General features: G+C 41.8%; 1 protein-coding gene across 2 annotated transcripts in view; it reads right to left on the bottom strand.

Moving 5' to 3' along the window:
• TLE1 (TLE family member 1, transcriptional corepressor) overlaps positions 1 to 21,081 on the bottom strand; it is a 105,752-nt gene that overhangs the window by 18,452 nt on the left and 66,219 nt on the right. For both annotated transcript variants that reach the window (XM_049770569.1, XM_049770570.1), the window contains exons 9-14: positions 19,494 to 19,610; positions 15,623 to 15,676; positions 14,228 to 14,380; positions 12,702 to 12,846; positions 11,768 to 11,958; positions 9,972 to 10,048 (exon numbers count right to left, since the gene is read on the bottom strand). In XM_049770569.1, the coding sequence (XP_049626526.1) occupies positions 9,972 to 10,048; positions 11,768 to 11,958; positions 12,702 to 12,846; positions 14,228 to 14,380; positions 15,623 to 15,676; positions 19,494 to 19,610 (737 nt within the window). The remainder of the gene's footprint in view (positions 1 to 9,971; positions 10,049 to 11,767; positions 11,959 to 12,701; positions 12,847 to 14,227; positions 14,381 to 15,622; positions 15,677 to 19,493; positions 19,611 to 21,081) is intronic.

Raw genomic sequence — 21,081 nt, 5'->3', positions numbered from 1 at the left:
TATAAAGACAGACTGGTCAAATAGAAAGGTAGTAAAGGCTGCTGGGGGACTAAGAACGGGTACCATCATAAAACAGCATAGTGCTTCACACCTGCCTGCTGTGCCAGGGATGTGGTGGGGGTAGGGGTTGGGGCATCGATGAGAAACAAGGTCAATTATTCTATACCTACTACTGAGAGGTAAGGGCCCAGGCAATACCAGCAGGACTTACACTGAACTCGAATCCAAATGCAAGGTCAGGAAGGTGGGGAGAAAGGAAGGTGATTGGCTGAGGGGTAAGGGAAGCAAAAGACATGGCTAAAGAAAGAAAGGCAGGACTGGAGAGACAGCACAGTAGTAGGACAATGGTGGTTCAAATTCTGGCATCCCATATGGTCCCCTGTGCCTGCCAGGAGTGATTTCTGATCAGGAATAACCCCTGAATGCCACCCGGTATGGCCCAAAACAAAACAAAACAAAACAAAAAAAAGGTGGGAATTAGCAGAAGGCCAGCAGAAAAGTGTCTGGACAGGATTGGGAGAAAAGAAGACTAAAAAGAGGCATCCCTGGAGTCTTCACCAGGGATCATATAGCAAGTGTCTCCCACAGCATCCAAAAAGTCTCCAGGACTGTGTTCCCTCCCATACACCCCACTTTTCCACAGTCCAGCCTCTCTTCACTGATCATACTCATATTCAGAAACTTGGCTTTAGTCTAAAAAGAAAATAGCTCAGGGTACTCAGATTTGCAAACTTCTCGGCTGGCACCAGAGCCCCTTTCCTCATCAAGATGACCACAGAGGGCAGAAGGAGAATGGAGAAGCCCAGCTTCCCTATAATTTCTGGTGCGTAGTGGCTCTGGCCCCATTGAGTTGGAGAACAATACTGCACTCTGCAGAAGCAGGTTGTTTTTTCCTAGCTAAATGGTTCCTGCTAATAAAACGATGTCATGTTCTGTGGCAAAATTAAAAAAAGGTGTTTACAGAGCTGCTGTTTAGCTAGAAAAGAAATGGCAGTGGCAGAAACCAGTAAACAGTACTGAAGACCCACAGTCCCTAGAGAGAAGGTTTGTGGCAAGACCCCTAGCTTTCTGTGGACTTCTCACATCCCACTGGGTACTTCTGGCTGTATGTTAACATGAAACAAAACTCAGACTGTATCAGAAATCCTTATTTATTCTTAAAGACCATGAGGGCTTACCAAGGCCTTCACGACTGACATGTCTGTTCAGTCTTCTGTCCCATCTCCATCCCATGTCCTCTAACATGTCACATGCTATCAACATTTCCAAGCTGTGCATACTACTCCCTCCTTCCTAGAATAGAACTCCCACCCAAGCTGCACCATCACTTCCTCCATCAGCCTGCCATGCCTCTGAGGGAAGAAGGCTCCTTTAAAACTGACGGCATTTGAGCTCACCCAAAGAATCTCTGGGATGACACGGTACCATACAACAGTGCACATTTAATATTCTGTTCTTTCTTATGGCAGGAGGGTTTTATTTAGCAATAGGTGGGTTGGATCCACCAACTCATCCACACTGATGAACTCAATAAATGCATGCAAATACCGCAAAACCTTTATTGCTACCTAATCACATATAAATACAGGCACGAGTGGCTTTGGTAAGAAAAGTAAAAGCCTAGCTCCACAACTAAGCTACAAAAGAACATGATGACCACAGAATCTCCCCTGGGAGACTGGTCTGAACTAACAAGTCTTGGGCCTTCTTGGAATAGATGCAGATTTCCCTTTCGGGCTGAAAACACAGTGGCCCACAGCCACAACAGACAAATTTCCCACAGCAATGGCCCAGCTCCACAACTGAACCTTATCAAACTGTCAAGCCACCAAATTGTTCCAGATTTATAGACTCTACATATATTGCTATATAACACCCCCAAAATATCACTAAAGTGTCAGCCCAGTAAATAGGATTATAGCAAATCTGATGGGAAAATTACAGAGAACGCCAAGCTTAGAGAGCCTAAACAGTAACACAGAGGGCTCAAATAGCATCAATCATAGCCCAGTAAGTCCTTAAACAACAACTTTATTAACACTACTGAGTATTATATTATTACAAATTAACCCTTATCATCTAAGTTGTGATATTTCCATTTGCCTTTGTGCTATAACAAACAATATAAAGTAAATTTGTGCCTGCAAGAGAGTAGGCTTCTGTGGTGGGTGAGAAACTGAGGACACTGGTGAAGAGGTCACATTGGTAGTGGGTTTGATGTTTAAACATTTAATAAATGAAACAACTATATTATGAGCAATTTGGTAAATCACAGTATTGTAATTAAAATAATTTCTTAAGTAGAGAAAAAGAGAAAAGGAAGTCAACTGAGAACCTGATTAATACCGAATAAGTTCTCGCACAAAATGCCCAGGACATGTTCCAAAGACCACCAGAGAGGTAAGCAACAACTTCCCCAACAGGGAAAAAGAACAGTACCTGAGTGTCAATTTGGATCGAACTAAAAAGTAAAAGAAAGCTACTGAGTAGAAGAATGAAGCCCACTACCCCTCTGAGTCAGTAGGATGCAAGTCTTTCCCAAGCACTCAATGCTGAAAGGTATGGCACTGGTTAGGGCTTCACTTCAGTCATTAACTAGCTGTGGGACCTCAGCTTCATTGGCCCTTCATTGGGTCTCATGTCCCTATTTTTACAATGCATCCTGACAAAAAATTCCCTCCACAGTTGAGATGTATAAATGATGAGTAAATGAAGTGAGGAGCACAGTAAAGTGCTTCCAGAAAAGTCTGAAGCACAATCTAGACTTGTTGTGGATCCTGTGTTCAGGGAGAAGTCTGGGAGCAGATAAGTGGCCACCCCAGCTATTAAGAAGCAGTAGCAGCACAATTCTAATCATGGTGAGAGTGGCCAAAGGAATGGGACTGTCACAAGTTCCTTTAGATACTGCAGGAGGGAGACAGGGAACCTGGCTCAGAAAGGGAACATAAACAGTGCTAGTATCATCAGAGCCATGGAGACCAGGCTAAATCCACAAGCCCATCTAAAGAACAGAAGAAGAACATCTAAATGGAGATTGTGGGGGACACTCTTACATGCTATATAATGCTCATATGGTGAAGTTGGTGACTGGGGATTTTAGGGTCCTAGGAAAATCAGAGCCAGAACTGGGGGTGGGAGAAGAGAAGAATGACTCAGTAAGCTGGAGCATGAAAGAGGCCCAGTATTGATCTACACCATCACATAGCCCCAATTTACCCCCAATAAGCAAGACTGGGAATGATTCCTGATCACCAAGTAGGAGTACCTCCTGAACACAGCTGATACTAGTCTAAAGAACAAAAACCAGAGACCTGTGATTTCAAATTAAACATGAGTCATTTACTTGATATAAAACTTCTTTATCAGGGCTGGAGCAGTGGAGCAAGTGGTAAGGCAACTGCCTTGTCCACGCTAGCCTAGGATGGACCGTGGGGTTCTATCCCTCAGAATCCCATTTGGTCCCCCAAGCCAGGAGCAATTTCTGAGCAAATAGATAGGAGTAACCCTTGTGTGTCACCAGGTGTGGCCAAAAAACCAAACAACCAAACATCCAACCAACCAAACAAAAAAACCCAAGTCTTTCTTTAACATCGCTTATAGGATCGTGCACTACTCCTTTCATTTTTTTTTTTTACTTTGGTTTGAAAAGGGGAGTTAGGGGGCACTTCTGGGCTACTATTGACAGATCTAGGGAGCAAATTCAGGCCTCCCTCACCCAAATCATCCACACAAGCCTATTGGCTTCTCCCTGTCCTCCAAAATCCTTTATTTCTCTTGCCAGGATTTTCCAGTTTGGCATCCTGGTTTCTTCCCAATGAACAAATACGTATATCTGCTGTAATTCCTACCCCATTTAGAAAACAAGATTTCTACATCAATAGAGGCATTAGTGAGAATGAAATTATAAGCTAAAAATTTCTGAACTTTAAGAAGAGGTTTTTGTTACCATATTTAGAAGTAAACATGACATTTTGAAAAAGACAGATGCAAAACTTCTTTAAATGAACATAAAAAAATAAGAAGAAAGGGTCCCTGGCCCCACCAGCCCCCTCCATGCCTCTGCCATAAAGAAGCCCCATACAGCCACTAAGGTGGCCTGGAGCAATCCCCCAAAACCCTGGTCAACCAAACTTTACGAACCCTATTTTAGTGAGCCAGGGACACAGGGAACCTACGGGTAGGTTGTAGACCCTGACCACTTGTTAATGACCCCTCCCTCCAACAGTCCCCACCATGCCTCAGCCACTAGCCTTCAGAAGCCCAGTCCTACCAATAATGTGAGCCAGGTGCTTAGGTTTTGATAATTCAATTTAGTTTTTATTGTAATAAACAATAGATGTAAATTTGTTTGTACCTGTAAAGGGGTAGGGTGGGGTAGTGAGTGGGAAACGGGTCACTGGTGGAGAGAAGGTCACACTGGTGGTGGGATTGGTGTTTGAACATTGAATGCTTGAAACTGCATTATAAACTTGGTAAACCATGGTGTTATAATAAAGACTTATTAAAAATTGTATTACTTAAAAAACCTTTGAGGCCAGAGTAGAGTAGAGCTTGCCTTACATGTAGACCCACCCAGCTTCTTCTATCCTTGGTATTCTGTAAGGTCCCCCAAGCAACACTAGGAGTGATTCCTGAGTGTAGAATCAGGAGTAAGCCCTAAGTAACACTGGGTCTGACACCAAAACAAGAATAAAAAGAAAATAATTGACAACTAAACTGCCTTTGGTAAACCACTAAGATGTGTGGAATAGCCATGAATATATGCTTTAAATATGGTGATAATTATAGTGAAATACGGGTTCTGTGTTTCAAGGCTCAATTTTAAAATTCTAGGAAGGAATCAATCACAAGAAAATGGCATTAGCAAAAGAAATAGACACTCTATACTCCTAAATAAACAAAGCATGTATTATTATAAGCTATTCCTGAACATGTGGCAAGGGACAGGGAGAAATGAAGGGAGGGACAACTGACAACACAACAGAAAATTCACATGAAAAGCAAGCTCAAGACCACCTAAAGAAATAAGCTCCAAGCTCCCATTACCATGAGATAGAAATTCAGAAGAGAGGCTGAAACAGGCACAAAACAGATATGCTATGCTAAACACCAAAATATTGGAGCCAGAGAAAAGAGGACTAGATTTTGAAGCCCACTAAATATGGAATTCTGCTGTGGAATCTAGAAAATTTAGGTTGAGAGAGGTAAGAGGAAACAAAATCAGAAACTGAGAAAGTCTGGTAGCTGTGGGTAGTGGAAATGGCTAAAAGCCAAGGGATGGTCTCTACTCATTACGTACTCATAAAAACATGTTTTTCTAGGATATTTTCAAATATCAGTAAGATCTTCTTTTCCCTTTAGGTTATAACTCAAAAAGGTACTTTGAAGACTTATTTAAACACTAAACAAGTGGGTGGAAGATTCTCAATTGCATGTCTGGCACAAAAGCATAGGGTGAAGGAACTTGGAACAAACTTGGAGTCTTAAACCAAGCTGTTATTAGTCTGGGGTTGCAGAGAAAGCTCAAAGAATTAGTGCATATGCTTGGCATTGTGTGGGTCCCAATTCCATCCCTGTCACTAGTCTGGTTTGTCCCTCTAAGCACCAATGCAAGTGATCCCCACAGAGCCAGGAAGAGAGCTCCATGCATTGCCATGTGTAGGACCAAACTATTTTTAATCAAGATTATTACTGAGCACTCTGTGATAGTATGCATAGAAGGAAAAGCACAATTCTGTAATATTTATGGGAGCAACCTGTTCTATACCAGGAAAATATAGTGGGAGTGAGATGGGGAGGGGATAACCACAAAATGATACCACCTGACTAAACACCCCTCCATTCACAAAGCTGGGGGGAATCACTTTCCACAAACTAGAAATAAGCTGCAATTAAGCTGACCAAATACAATCAATTAAAACTTGCCTTGAGGGCTTCAAAAAACATTTTGGTTTAGTATATAGCAAAAAAAAGTTCAATTGAACTCTGAAATCTAAAATGTGTATCTCCTAAGAGGGAGGAGAAAGGGAAGGGAAGCAGTGGGGAACGAAGAGGGAAGAGTTATAAGGGGAGAACTCCAACAAATAAGACTAAGGTGAAAATAGGAGTTAAAAAAGAAATAATCTGGGGCCGGAGATATAGCATGGAGGTAAGGCGTTTGCCTTTCATGCAGAAGGTCGGTGGTTCGAATCCTAGCACCCGAGTGTGCCAGGAGCGATTTCTGAGCGTAGAGCCAGGAGTAACACCTGAGTGCTGCCAGGTGTGACTTAAAAACCAAAATAATCATCATCATCATCATCATCATCATCATCATCATCATCATCCAAGGCTTAAGTTTGAGGTTTGAGGGTGGGGACAGTGCCTTTGACAGTGGTGAGAAAAAGGGGAAAGACAACCAGATCTGTGGGGAAACCCTATGGAAATTTTAAATCACCTCAACATTAAGACCAACTGAAACTAGGGCACATAGCCCTCTTTTATTCCAAGAACACTGAAAATACCTGCTATCTGCAGGGAGGTATCTGCACTGACCATCCTTCCAGGATCATTGCAATGGGAGATACTTCTGAGAACGCTCCCTTTACTCTCCAAGACCAGGCTGGGCTTTCAGGAAAGCATTGTTATCTCAATGATATTTGGGGGATTAATGCTTAAGTTTCTCCATCAAGCTGTAACTCCCAACAGGGTCCCCTAATGGTGTACAGCAAGTTTCCATAAAATCTGGCACAAAGGGCAGGAGGCAAGGATCTGCCTAGAGACTTGTAGTGAGCAGATGGTGTGGGAACAGCTACAGCACAACAGGAATGCCAGCAGCAGGGCACAAAGGTCTCCAAGGAGTTCCAGAGTTGTCCAGAGCATGATGGATTAGGGATCCAAGGGTACCGGGGAAGGGGAAATGAAGGGAGGCAACAACCATTTCTGATAAGCAGAAATTTCAGTATGACATCTCTGAGATCAAGGGTCAGAATGGTTTTCAAACCATTGGGAAAGAGGAACTGCTCAGGATGTCCCAGGGCCCAGTACAACAGCAGAAAGACACTCCTTATAGACACTCCCTCTGGGGGAGCATGGTAAATATGAAGGGTCCAGTCAAGGCCTCTCCAATATTTTTGTTTTCTGGCCATCCCAAGGTCCCCATGTGGATCTCTCCAGCCCCACAGTACAGGAACCGGAGCACACCACTCCTTCACCTGAATTCCCTCTGCCAGAATACCAAACACTTCCTGCATTTACTGCCACACAACAGCCTCCCTGACACTCACTAGACACTGAATGTTTGTCTCCTGTTCAGTCTTCCTATTTCTCCTCACAACACATTTAGCCACAGCATTTCTTTTTCTTTAATATGTGCACCACATCTTCAATCCTGCCACCAGGCAGGGAAGACAAACACCTTTTTGGGAGCATGCCCAGTGCAGGGAATAGGCCTATAGGCTATTCTTCTGCAATCTTAATAGTCTTAGCTACCCATATTATTTCTCACAGAGCGACTCTTACAAATGGCACGTGCCTGTATCAAATTGTCCACCCTACTCTGGACATTCCTGTCTCAATTTCTCTTGTGTGTCACAGGCCAGTGATGCTCAAAGCACAGTTGGCAAATATTTACTACAGTCGGATGAGTTGGCCCATTCAGAAAAAATTTATACAGTACTAGCTAGCATTCTGTACCATTTCCTTGTTCTTCGTATTGTTGTGGTAAGAAACATATACTCTTGCCCCAGAAGTGTTAAGAGACTAATACTAGTATTAAGAGGAGTAATACTTTTCCAAACAAGCAGACTTCATGAATATGAGAGGCAAAAAAAAAAAAAAAAAAAAAAAATCAAGATTTATGACCATGGCACAGCAAACACTTGGAAAGTCCACTTTTCCTTCTAATCTTCATTCATTTGAATTTTACACAATGAGACTCACCTCTAACTTGACTTGAAAGAGATTTGGAAAAGGTAAAATTAAGCCATTAGGGGACCGATTACTGGTCCAGTTCATAAACCAAGAGAAGACAATCACCCTTGGGTGTATATGTCACACTCTGCCTCTATGTCCATTATCCCTCTCCCAGGCCAGTCATCATACCTGACATAGGGATAGTGCCAAACACAAAAAAATCCTGGGGAGCTCAAGGGTCATAAAAACAAATATCTTGGGTTTAGTTTAAAGGCATCAATATGGTCAATCTAGAAGGCTGGTAGTAGTCTGGGGTGCAACCAGCAACTGAGTACTATTTGTTTGCTCCAAGACACTAGAGAGCTAAATTGCCACCAGAGTGCTGAGTAACATCTTTCTGCAAATAAATTAGGAACCACTAGTTTAAACCACATAAAAAACAGTTGGGGCCAAAGTGGTAGAACTGCAGGTTAGGGCCTGCCCTGCACATGGTCAACCCAGCTTTGATCTCCAGTACCCTATCAAGTCTCCCAAACCTACTAAGAGTGATTCCCAAGAACAGAGCCAGGAGTAGTAAGCCCTAGGATGCCTGGATGTGGACCCAAGACAAAACAAAACAAAATAAAACATTAACCATTTGGTGTCTGAGCATGACTCTGTATGAAGGCAGTACTATAGTCAATAGCATGTGTCATGCACCCCACCTCCAGCCCAGCTCATGATGTGCTTCATATACCTAGTAAGGAAGAAATTTTGTTTGCTGAACATGTATCCTTACCTGACTATGTTGGACTATATAAAGTCCATCAGAATTGAACCATACTGAATGATAATTTCCCAGAAGATTCATTGGTTGCAGTTACCGTTGTTTCTAACACAAAATTATCAGGTGTCTTTTATCTACTCACCATCAGTGGGATGCACAATAGCTACTCAGGGGCAGGCAGATGAGCAGACCCAAGAAAATATAGATGGTCAAGGGTATTCCAGCAGCAGTTAAGAAAGTAAATAGAACTGCCCATTCTGGCTCTTCCTTGACCCAGGTGTCACCCAGATTCTTACCATCATTACTATTTTCTAGGGTCAACAATAGCCTTGGCTCACAAATCAAATTGCTATACAATAGGTATGATAACATGAAAAGCATAACATGATTTAGGGAAACTGTTCCTGTAAAGCACACGAGGGGAGGTGATGAGAAATTTCATTTTATTTAGGCTGCAGATTCAGATGAAACTCAGATCCCATCAAAACACAGAATGCCCAAGCTGCTGAATGAACCACACAGAATAGTGGAAATGAGTACAGCCATGAGACAAAAGAAAGCTTTAACAAAAATAAATAAAATGCCTATGGCATGCATCTCCAGGAAAAAAAATAAGCTGGCAGTGGCATAAAGCCTCTGTCCATCCTAAGAAAAGCCAAAAGGGGTTTAGTCAGGAAGGAAGAACACCCACCTAAGATCATTATTGTTGATCATAAATGTTACAGGCCAATAATTTTTAAGTTGACTAAAGAGGATAAAATAGTCAGCAGTATTTTTCAATTTCTGAATGCTTTGTGTTTTATAATTTTGGACCTCTGAGTTAGACATTCATCAGAATCTTGCTTGACAGTTAACCTTGGAGATGGCATTCCATAGAACTTACCCTACACACAACACTTAACTTCACCAAAATGAGTGACAGTTAGCAAAATGAAGGCAACACTTTGTAAATCTCAACCATTTCAGGAGGTCCAGTCAGTTCAGTGCCCACAACAGAGCATTGCAGGAAATCTCCAAGAGGCATAGCAGAGAGGATTTGTTAAGAAGGGTCAAAGCAAGGAGGGCTCAACCTTCTCTTTTCCTACCTCCTTCCTCCTCACTATCTCCAGAAATAACTGCATGCACGATTTTACCCACAGCAAGAAGACGACAATGGTACACAACACTTACAAGGTGTCTATTTTGCTTCTCTTCAAGAAAACACACTAGAAATCTCCTTGGAAATGCCCAAGAATCCCTTTGGAATTCTAGTCAATTAATATCAAAGACTGTGTAACTGCCTTCAAGACAAAATTGGGAGTTTGGAGGAACTTACGGTTTCCCCCCTGGGATGCCAGCCAGGTTTGGAGGTATTGTAGGGACTCTCATGTGCGGTGGGGGGTCAAAGCCAACCTGGAAACAGAAGAAAGCACACCAGATTTAGAAAGTGTGCAAGAAAGTGTGCAAGGGATGTGCGCTGTGAATATCTGTACAACTTTCCACTAGAGCTCACTAGTCTCAGAAGCAGTATTAACAGATGGATTATGTGGCAACCTTAACAAAAGTATAGTAACGTAAAGGCATTATGACCAAATTTTTATGGAAGTGGGGGAACAATTTGACAAGGCCAGGCATTGTTAGGACTAATCCAGGCTTTGTGCTGAGGAGTAACTCCTGATAATGAGGAACCACATGCAGTGCTGATTTGAACAGGGTTACCTAAGTGCCTGCCTGATTCCCTCTATATAAAAACCACACCTTAGTATCATATGATATCTCAGTAGGTGGGAAGAGGAAAGAGAGTTGAGGTATGATCAATGGCTTTGAGAAACAGTTCCTTAGGGAGAAACTTCCTGTAAACTTGGGATCATTCAGTTGTTTTAGGATTTCTCAGACTTGGCTTTACTGACATTTAAGGCTAAAGAGTTCTTAGCTCTGTTCTGGGCAGTCAACTGTGCAAAGCAGCATCAATGACTTCTACCCTCTAAATGTCAATGGTCATCTCCATTGTAAGTGAGTGCCCCCAATCTCATGAGGGAGCAAAATAGTCTCATTTCTATGCCCCTGGTCCAAAATAATCTTCAAATACAAGGATTATATACTTTGTGTAATCAATACCCAAAGACCTTTCCCTCTTCAGCATCCTTAGCTTGAAGCTCTTTCCCTTCCATTTTTTGGCTTTTCCAACTAGTACAACAAAAGGGTAAAGGCTAAAAACTTTTACCACTGTCTCAAACCACTAATAAGTAATATTCTCTCAAGAGAAGAGATGGGGAGAAATGCACATAACATGTGCTCAAGAGCCAAGAGAATTGATTTTGGAACTTGTATTTGCTACAGGGTCTATTTTATTTTCCTAGATGCGCTCAGTCATTACACATATTTGCTGTAAGAATGCTCTTTAGCATCATTCTAGTTCAAAAGGAGGCCTTTACAGTGGCACAAAGCAGTTCAGGAAAAACCTGCTCCACAATTTCACAAAGCTCTTGTGTTTCTGCATGTCCACTAAAAATCACCTCTCACATCTAAGTACTGGTTTGAAGAGTAAAAGCATGGGAAGAGAAAGTTCCAATTCATTGGGGTCCGCCCCCCACCCCCATGAGAACTAAAGAGGAGGGACCGGAGCAGTGGCCCTAACAGTTAGGCATCTGCCTTGCAAGCGCTAACCTAGGACAGACTGTGGCTCAATTCCCCCATGTCCCATATGGTCCCCCAAGCCAGGAGTGATTTCTGAAAACATAGCCAGGAGTAACCCCTGAGCATCAATGGGTGTGCTCCCCCCCAAAAAAACATAACAAAAAATAAAGAACTAAAAAGGAAAAAAATAAAATAAAGCTCTCAAAAAAGGAGCGGAGAGATAGCACAGCGGTAGGGGGTTTGCCTTGCACGCAGCAGATTCAAGATGGACAGTGAAAAGGCATCTGTGTACTACCGGAGTCACTTCAACACCTTCCAAGAAAAAAAAAAATTTCTTGTTTGTTTCGAGAAACCCAGTGAATGTGCTAGGCTGGCATAATGGAGTAGCATGCTCTTGAAGAGCACGCAGTGGGAACACTGAGTCTGCCTCACCTCCCTGCCCATCCCAGCTTCAGCAGGCATGATGTCCCCATTCTTCCCTGGCATCCCACTTACCATTGGGGAACGCCCGTAGGCCACCACAGCGGCGGCAGCAGCAGCTGCACTCATCTGCGGGGACATATTGTGAAGGCCGGCATAGGCAGCTCCAGGGCTGGTCAGCTCCCCGTTCATGCCCGCGTGGGGCACCATCCCAAAGGGAGCAGGATAAGGGCCAGGCACTGCCAGAGGTGTCCTCAGGCCAGCTGCTGTAAGGAAGTACACAGGCTCTTGTGACACAGATGGCCCCCAGATCCAAGATGAAGGAAATTAAGCAGCATCATTGCATCCCATTCATAAGGGCTCAGGCCCAGGCATGACCTGGAGCTCTAATTTCATTGCAGAAGGCTTTCTAAAATAAAAGCCAAGATTTCTCCTGGATTTCTGGAAACCAAAGCCAGGGTTGAGGAAGACTATCATTTTGGGACATGAACATTTTCCCTTTTCCAGAAAGAAAGGTAAAGTGGGAAGCTAGGAATTTATTTGTGGGTTGGTATCTCAATAAAGCTCTCCCATTATCTATGAAGGAAAGACCACCGGTTCTCAAGGGAGGGAAAGAAAAACTAGGCCCACGGAAGTATGCAAGAAGCACACAACCACAGGCCTGCCATGTCAGTCAGTATTAGCCAGCTCAGCATAGTGTTGGCTTGGGAACAAGCTTTCATGTGGAATAATTATCAAGAACTTTATTGAGGGCTCCAGATTTGGATGATTTGGAAATAAAAGCAAAGCCCAGTGTAAACAGTTGGAGATTGAACAGAACAGGGTGCAGCCTTGGAAATCTGAGGACAAACATCTGTTTCTTATCATAGCTTTCCAGAGATAAGGAGGAAGGCAGGCAGGAAAGTGCATTTCAAATTCATGGGGGAAATTACGTCATGAGAGGAAAAGAGGAGCAGCAAGCGAGGCCTCGGGAAAGCCAAACCAATCACAGTAAGAGATGACACGCTACCCGCTTGGTTCACGAGGGGGTCCATAGCTGGCGGCTTGCCGAGACCTGGACGGAGGCCTGGTGTGGCACTGGTTCCCGGTGTTGGCAGGTCACTTCGTGGCGTCGGTGTGCTGGATTTCAGAACAGGCGTGCTGGCTTTCTCATGCTGGTATCATTAAACAAATTAAATGAGTATTATTTTTAATCCAAGCCATATTACACAATTTATCACAACAGCAGCTGGGACGCGGGGCACCATCGAGCAACTCCCTCAGCCAATTTTCATAAATCCACACGATGTTGACAGCATTAACTTGCGAGCGAGAAATGTTGACCTTTCCTCTTCCTGCCAGAATGAGAACCTGAGCTGGAGACAAACAACATAATCTTCCCCGACAGACTTTATTTTAAAATGTATTTTTCCACCAGCCTTGTGGTTGGTCTCTGGACCTGGGCCAAGAAAGAAGGCCCTGCTCACCCCTAATTATCAGTGGAGGTACTGAGACCAAGGGTCAGAGGACAGAGGACCCTGGGTTGGATAAGAAGCAAGTAGGCAGCTCAGAAACAAGAGTCTATGAGTCAGCCCTAACACTTTGACTAAAAGTGACTAAAAGAACAGTATTTGGCAATTATGAGTCAGAGGGGGACCCTTGGAAGGTAAGACAGGTCCTCAAAACGAAGTCTTTTGAGTCCCAGCCTAGGGTCGGAACCACAGCACAGAGAGCAAGGTGCCAGCTCTGCAAGTGTCTGACCCAGGTTGATCCCCAACACTACACATGGTTCTTTGAGCATAGAACCAAGAATAAGCCCTGAGCACCACTAGACATGGAGACAAGCCCTAAAATCAATTAATTTTAAAACATCTAAGCTCAAGAAGCATGGTCCTCACATCAAAGAACACAGGATCACTGATCTCTGTTATTCAATTTGCTGAGCTAAGAAAAGCTGGCCAATTCCTCAAGCTTTCCTCTGCATAGGTTCAATTGAATCATGCCTAAGAGGACTTTGAAAAGAATTGCAGGGTTACTGCGGCATGGTTAGTGGGAGTTATGAGATGATACCTTCACTGGTAATGGGATGGGGGTGAACTATACATACAGACATACCACCCACTCCAGGTCCCCACTCATTCCTCCTAGGCTTCTCCAGGTAGCACAGAGCATCATCAGATTGTAAGTAAAACTAGATACGAGCATACTCCACAGAACTGATCATCTAAAACCCAAGCAGATGGACACTTAAGAAAACAAGGACTTCTCAGAACTCAGAGGGCAAAGTGCCTGCCAACTGGGCAGGTTCAGAGAGCCATGCCAGGAATGTCTCCCTTAGAGAAGGCAGAGGACAAGGAAGCACGTGATCTCTACTATGGGCCCCAAACAGACCAAGAAATGTGGAAAGCAAACCTACTCTGAGATGGGGACAAAATACAGAAAGGTGAATTCCACTCTTAAATGCTTAAATTGCAAATGACCATTTTCCAAATATGTGCAGATAGGGGGGTTCTCTGGTCGATGCTAGAGTGACATGAGGCTGTGCTTATTACCCACCAAACTCATTTCTTTGGACTTCAAAGAAGCAGAACTTCCAGAGGAGGCCGTGGACGCTGGGCTGCTGGAAGCATCCTTCTTTATCAAACGATTTTTTTCTATTCCATTTTCCCGGGGGGAATGAGCAGGGCTTGCTCGAGGAGAAGACGGATCCTTAATAAACCAAGACAAAGTTCTCATGACGTGTTTAGAAAATTCAGAGACCCTCCATCAATACCTTCTGTTTTGTCCAAATTAAAGGAGAAAGCTGAAACCCTTCAGATTTGAGGACTCATACCTAACCACCTGGGCACAATGATCAGAATAAGCCATGCAATATACTCATAAAAGCACCATACATAGGGGGAGCCTCTTGTGTATGAGTGGGGGGAATCTAGAGACAATCATATTCTTCCTCACGCTAACACTCTTCACCAAAGAACCACACCAAGAAAGGGAGCACTGCCAGGAACCCAGATGACAAATCCAAATTAATTAAGATATTTTTGAAGGAATTAAAAAGCCATGTTAGTATCACATTAAAGAAAGTCAGAAGAAAAATACAGTATGATATCACTTATATGACAAATTTAGAATAACTACATGAGGGAATGCAATGATTAAATAGGGGAGTTGCCTAGAACATTCTTGGCTCTTATGTATAGTGAGGAGAAGAAAAGAAAGAGTGGAGGGGAGACAGACAGATGACAAATAATAGAGGATAGATGTCAAGATAGGTGTCGAGCAGAGAAGAGACGATGATAATTGGAAATAATCACAGGAACTGGGTGCTGAAAGAAGAGAGAATGATATGCATGATACCCCTTTAGTAATAATATAGCAAATCAGTGTCTTGCAGGGAGGGAGAGAGTGAGAGGGAGAAAGAAGAAGGAAGGAATGCACAAAAAATGATAGAGAGGACAGAAGGGAAACTAGGGAAATGTGGTGCACTAGTGAAGGGAGTTGTACATTGTATGACTGAAACTCAATCATGAACAACTTTGTAACTGTGAAAATAAAAATAACCAACTGTGTTATAAACTACTTTGTAACTATCATGTTTAAATAAAGTAGTTTAAAAAAATAGTGCCTATCAAAATGGCTGGGGGGAGAGGTATGGAAAGAATCAAGGAACAGTGAAGGAGAATGATATTGGTGGTGGGATTGTGGCTGTAATATTGTAGTTTGAATAACTTTGTAAATTTCAATGCTTTAATTAAAAATTTTAAATAAATTAAATCAAAAAGTCTATTTGTTTTGATTTAAAAAACTCCATAAAAAACAACATGAGGTTACAAGACCAAGTCACAAGTTATAACAGACCAAATGATGGAGATGGGGAAGGGGAGTGTACACAGGCAGTGCAGCATGGCTTCACTCTCACTCTGAAATGAAACCTGACTAGACAATGGTTACCTCGTTAGACACATCCACAACTAGGTTGTCGTCACTTTTGTCACCATCACTGTCCTGCCAAAAAAAAAAAGCCATTTATTAAAAGGTTTCAGATAAATTTTTCTAGATTCAGTATAGTTTTGGTCTGGGAATGAATACCTTCTTATCCAATCATCTCTTTTTACCCAGGAGGGATCCCTATACAAAGCCAATGGGCAGGAATTCTGGTCAACAGTATTAGTCCAAACTTAACTTGCATTCAGGCTGCAAATACCTGGCTCAAACAAACGCCTAGCCTATATATAATCTCTGAACCTCTCTTACAATCTGGCATCTGCATTATCTTATGTCAGATTCCGTTTGAATAAATCAGAAATTTCCTCTGAACACCAAATTAAAAGCACAATTTTCATGTCATGCTTCTAAGTATATCATTTGACAACAGCCAACCAATCGAATGCTCATGAATAATTGCTAATTTGAGACAACCTTAAACCATATTATCAATGAGTCAGTGGACAACTACAAAACATAAAACAGATAGGCAGTGGAGAGAAAATAGGATGCAGGCACTTTTCTTTTAAGTGGCTAACTCTAGTTATATCCTCAACACAAAGGTGGCTCCAAAAACCAAATAAATGGAACAAAGCAAACTGAAAACAATTCTAGCTACTAGCTGAAATGTGGTAGATCTAACTTCACAATGAGCTTGTATTTTTAGAGATAGAAGATAAAAATACAAAAACACTGGCATCCCAAAGGGCTTGGAATGCTGTTTCATAAAAAGTCACAGTCTGGGGTCGGAGACAGTAGGACACTTGCCTTACATGTGGCCAAAGTGAATTTGATCCCCAACACCATAGTCTCCTGAGTACTGCCAGGAATGACCCCTGAATGTAGAGCTAGTATTAAAATCTGAGCACCATTGAGTATGGCCCACAAACCAAAACCAAACCAGAAAACACGGTTGGCTCAGGGCTGGAGCGATGGCAGAGTGAGTAGGGTATTTACCTTGCATGCAGCAGACCCAGGTTCAACCCCAACCATCCTATATGGTCCTTTGATCATTGCTGGGAATAATTCCTGCATGCAGAGTCAAGAGTAACCCTTAACAATCAGTTGGTGTAGCCCAAAAGAGTAACAATAGCAACAACAACAACGAAAACCACACAACTGTCATACAAGAGAAAGAGAAGGTTGCATTTGAGTTTGGAAACAAACTCCCCAAAAGTTGTTCACTTTTACAGTAGGCAAAAAAGGTTTTATTTTATTTATTTATTTTTAATGGAAGACTTTTCATTACCTTTCAAAGTACTGTTCAGAGTAATGCAATGGGTGTTCAGAAAAAGTAGCATATTACAAAGGGTCCTAACAATCAAATAGGATGGGAAGTTCATAAATTTATCATTTAAATCCTTTTACTTGTTACTGCCAACTAATGGCATAGGTTTATGTGAGAAATTAAAAATTTTTCCCACACTAACCTAAATTATTCAGTAATGTATACTTGATCCATAGTTAACTTTAGTCATTGTTATAGAAGTGCAGGGCACCTCTCTAGCCACACATAAAATTACAATAAATGAGGAACCATAGATAATTCATGGTCTATTAAAACAAGTACTTTCGTGTAATATAAAACACAGGAAAATCTGTTTCTTTTAGCAACCCTATAAGAAAATACAAATGTTCCCATGTGTGAAAAATTCAAGGATAGTGCTAGTTGTTAAAAAGTTTTTTTTAAGATTTGATCAAAAAATGGTCAAGACTGTAAACAAACCAAATAGACAGTAAACAGCAAAGAATTATATGAATTCATGAGATCATTAATAGTTTAAATCTTAGCATTGCATATGAAACAGTCCACAAATATTAACAGTCCTGGGACTAGTATCAACCTACCATGATATATAAGGTTTAGGGCCTGTGGATGAGATTCTCCAATCCCATGTTAATATACTGTCCTCAATGACTTATACAGTAAACATTAAACAAACTAATACAAGCAAATTAAAAAGATGGTCCTTGCAGAGCTACTGATTCAAAATCATATTAATAACAGTTCAAAGGGTTAGGGATGAGGACAAGAGAGGTAGTACATGGGTTAAGATACTTAGTATATGGAGTCCAGTTAGATTCCCAGCACCATATATGCGGTCCTCAAACCCCCTGATGTGAAACCACATTTTCAGGTTCTAACACTGACTTTTTTGGCTGAGTTGCCAAATATCAACACGTGTGTGTGTGTGTGGGGGGGGGGATGACTTGGAATAAGGTACAGAAAACTGAGAATCTAAATTTGAATTCCTGGGATCTGCAAAATGAGGATGAATTCAAGGACACAAGTAGAATATTCAATTCTGGGATGAGATGGCCTCTGATATAACAGTTACGAACTCTAACTTGGTGCTTTGGCTTCTTTATCTTTAATATAGTGATGATGCTTTTGGTTCTTAAAATTCATGGGGTTATTTCAAAAGTCAAATGAAATAACCACAGAGAAGCACAGTTTCTGACCTAACCCAAGTTCTTGCTCAAGAAATGTGACTAGTGGCCAGATGAATAGTACAGCAGATAGGGCATTTCCCTTGCTTGTGGCAGACTTTGATTTGATCTCAGGCATCCCATAAGGTCCCGTGAGCCTGCCAGGAGTGATTCCTGAGTGCAAAGCTAAGAGTAATACCTGGGCATTGCTGGGTGTGGCCCATAAACAAAACAAAAAATCATTACTAACTGTTATTGCTAGGCTTGAGTCAGCCTGCAGGAGGTAAGAAATGGTCCACTCTGTCCTATAGCCTACATTAGGTCAGCAATAGGAAGAGTCAAGGTGAACAAGGATAGGCCCAACTCTGAGATCTATTTTCCTTTATGTCTACAGATACACAGAAAACACAGTAGGAAAACTCCAAGTCATGGGTCAGTTTCAATATTAACAGTCTCAGACCAGAGCCATTAACCATCTGCTTCGCCTAGGTTTAGCTAGATCTAAGTTGAGTCCTCACACCAGTAACCTTTCAAGTGACCTCACTCATCTAAGGAACATAGATGTTCCTTTTTAGTTTGTTTTTGTTTTGGGGCCACACCTGGTGATGCTCAGGGATTATTACTCCTGGCTATGTGCTCAAAAGTCGCTCCTGGCTTAAAGGACCATATGGGATGCTGGGGATTGGATCCAGGTCTGTTCTGGGTCGGTTGGGTGCAAGGCAAACACCCTACAACTGTGCTATCGCTCCGGCTCCTAATGTTCCATTTTTAACATGAACTTGTATCACTAAATTATTCACCATTACTAAACTGTATGTAAGTCCATGCCTTAAAATCTAACACAAGTCTGTACCAAAAGAAGAATATCAAAAAAAGCGTTTGGGAAAGCAACACTCAGACTCCGGATATTTTAAAAGCAGAGCAGGTTATCAAATTTGGAGGGCTCACAAAATGAAAATGCAGATTCTTGTTCAAATACCAACCCTGAATGATGAGTAACTAAAGCTAAAAGCTTCAGATGTAATTCTGACATATAGGAACATAATTTACTGTCTTAAAGAGAATTAATAGTCTAGTGTGAGATTCTAATGCTTTATTATTAATTTTGTTTTTTTGGTCACACGTATCAGTGATCAAGGCTTACTCCAGTACTTAGGGATCATTCCTGGCAGGCTTGGTGAACCGTGTGGGGAGCCAGGGATGGAACTCAGTCAGTAGCATGCAGTAATAGCGCCCTCCTCACTGTCCTATCACTCAGGCCCCATCTATTGTCTTCTAGTATTATTTTAAGCAAAGTGGAATTATTACTTAGGTCTTAGAGGAAACTTGTATGCTCACTTAAAAGGTGAACAAGGAAAAAAAAAAAGCGAGCAAGGAAACAAATATTCCAAGTCCTTCACGTACTTACATAGTGGCTGGAATCCTTATCATCCAACTTTCTTTTCTTGATGTCATTGGAAAATTCAGGCCCATTTCGGCGTTTATCTGTGCCTCTTAGACTGTCTGGAACTAAGAGGGAATTACTCTGTAAAACAAAAGAAAAATAAAAGAAGAAAAATTTCTTCCAAGCTCTCTTTGTACACCCGAAAACCTAACCTGAATGTGATAGCTGTTTTAGGAAGGTGATACCTACAAGGCTTTTCATTCCCTTTAATTCATCTCTGCTAAAGGCTTTGATGTCAAACATTTATAAAGGTTTAGGAACCGAAAGAGAAACCTGAGCCAGTCAAACCACCCAAAGCCTACTGGCCTCTTTTTCAGGGCCTCACCATTTGTTTCCTAGTCTGTACTTTGAGAGAAGAGTTAGCTGTTTACATATGGACATGATTTTTGTTGTTGTTTTCTTTTCTTCTTCCCACACAGCTACTGATCAGGACTGTTATAGATATGTGAGCAAAACCTGAGGTTACTCTATTAGTATATTCTGTGTTTATAAAAGTTGATGTGTCATTCTAAATAAAGGAGACCAAGAAGACCAAGAGTGCCTATAGTTATTGAAAGCATGGTTTCCTAAAAGGCAAATCACATTTGCCACAGCAATAATAAAAGAATTCTTTGGAATTTTTTTCATTTATTGTTGAAAAAAAGATAGAATGTTCTTCCCAAGAGCACTGCAATTTAAGATCCAAAAAAGGAATTTCAGCCACTTCAACAGGGAAGCTGACTCACACACACACAGAAGCAGGAACAGAGTCTGATTTGTTTTTGCACAAAATACACAGGTCACTTTCATTCCCAGGTGCAGAGACTGGAACTATACACCCAAAGAAAACAGGCATTTGAGTTATTTGGGGGCCTAGTTAACAGGACTTGACATCCTTTCAATTCCTATCTCCTGCAGGCTTCCAGCATCAGGACTTAACAAAGAGTTCTTTTCTGTGCAAGATTAGCATATGCATGGGGCAGTTAGTTCCAAGATGTGTTGTTCCCTTCAACAATGCAGAGCAGAGAAGCATCTCCCACAAAGCCCAGATAACCCCAATTTCTAAAGGATGTTTGAGAACTAAGTGTCTGTGCAGGGCAAACAATTGTGTTACCATTTTCTGCAACAGGAGGAGGGGAATACCAATCAATCAGATCAATATTATCAAATGCAATAATAGTCTGTAGCAGGAGCAATTCTCTGAAGACACATTGTTAATGCAAAGTCCAAAGTACAAGGATGGTATCAGCCAGGTGTCTTAACTCTCAAAGATCTCCCAACAAAACTTGAAACCCTTCCAAGCATGCCTTTCCACTTCCACTTCAACAGGAAAAGACATCAAAATGGCAGCCAGAATACAATTTGAGCCTCTTTGCCCACTATAGGGAATTCGGGAGGGAGTGGAGCTTCATTCAAAGCCATTCAAACTATACAAATGCCAGCAGACTTATACAAAAGCATATTAAGAAGCTCAGAAGCTGTGGAATTGAAAGGTGAGCTGGCTAAATCCCTGGACTAATTACCTTTGTAATGGTCTGTTTTTAATTTAAAAAAAAAATGGGGCCAGAGAGAT

This window comes from Suncus etruscus, chromosome 3 (assembly GCF_024139225.1).
Source record: "Suncus etruscus isolate mSunEtr1 chromosome 3, mSunEtr1.pri.cur, whole genome shotgun sequence".
In the NCBI taxonomy this organism is placed as follows: Eukaryota; Metazoa; Chordata; class Mammalia; order Eulipotyphla; family Soricidae; genus Suncus; species Suncus etruscus.
The sequence above is the reverse complement of the archived record's forward strand: the minus strand, read 5'-3'. Positions and strand labels throughout refer to the sequence as shown.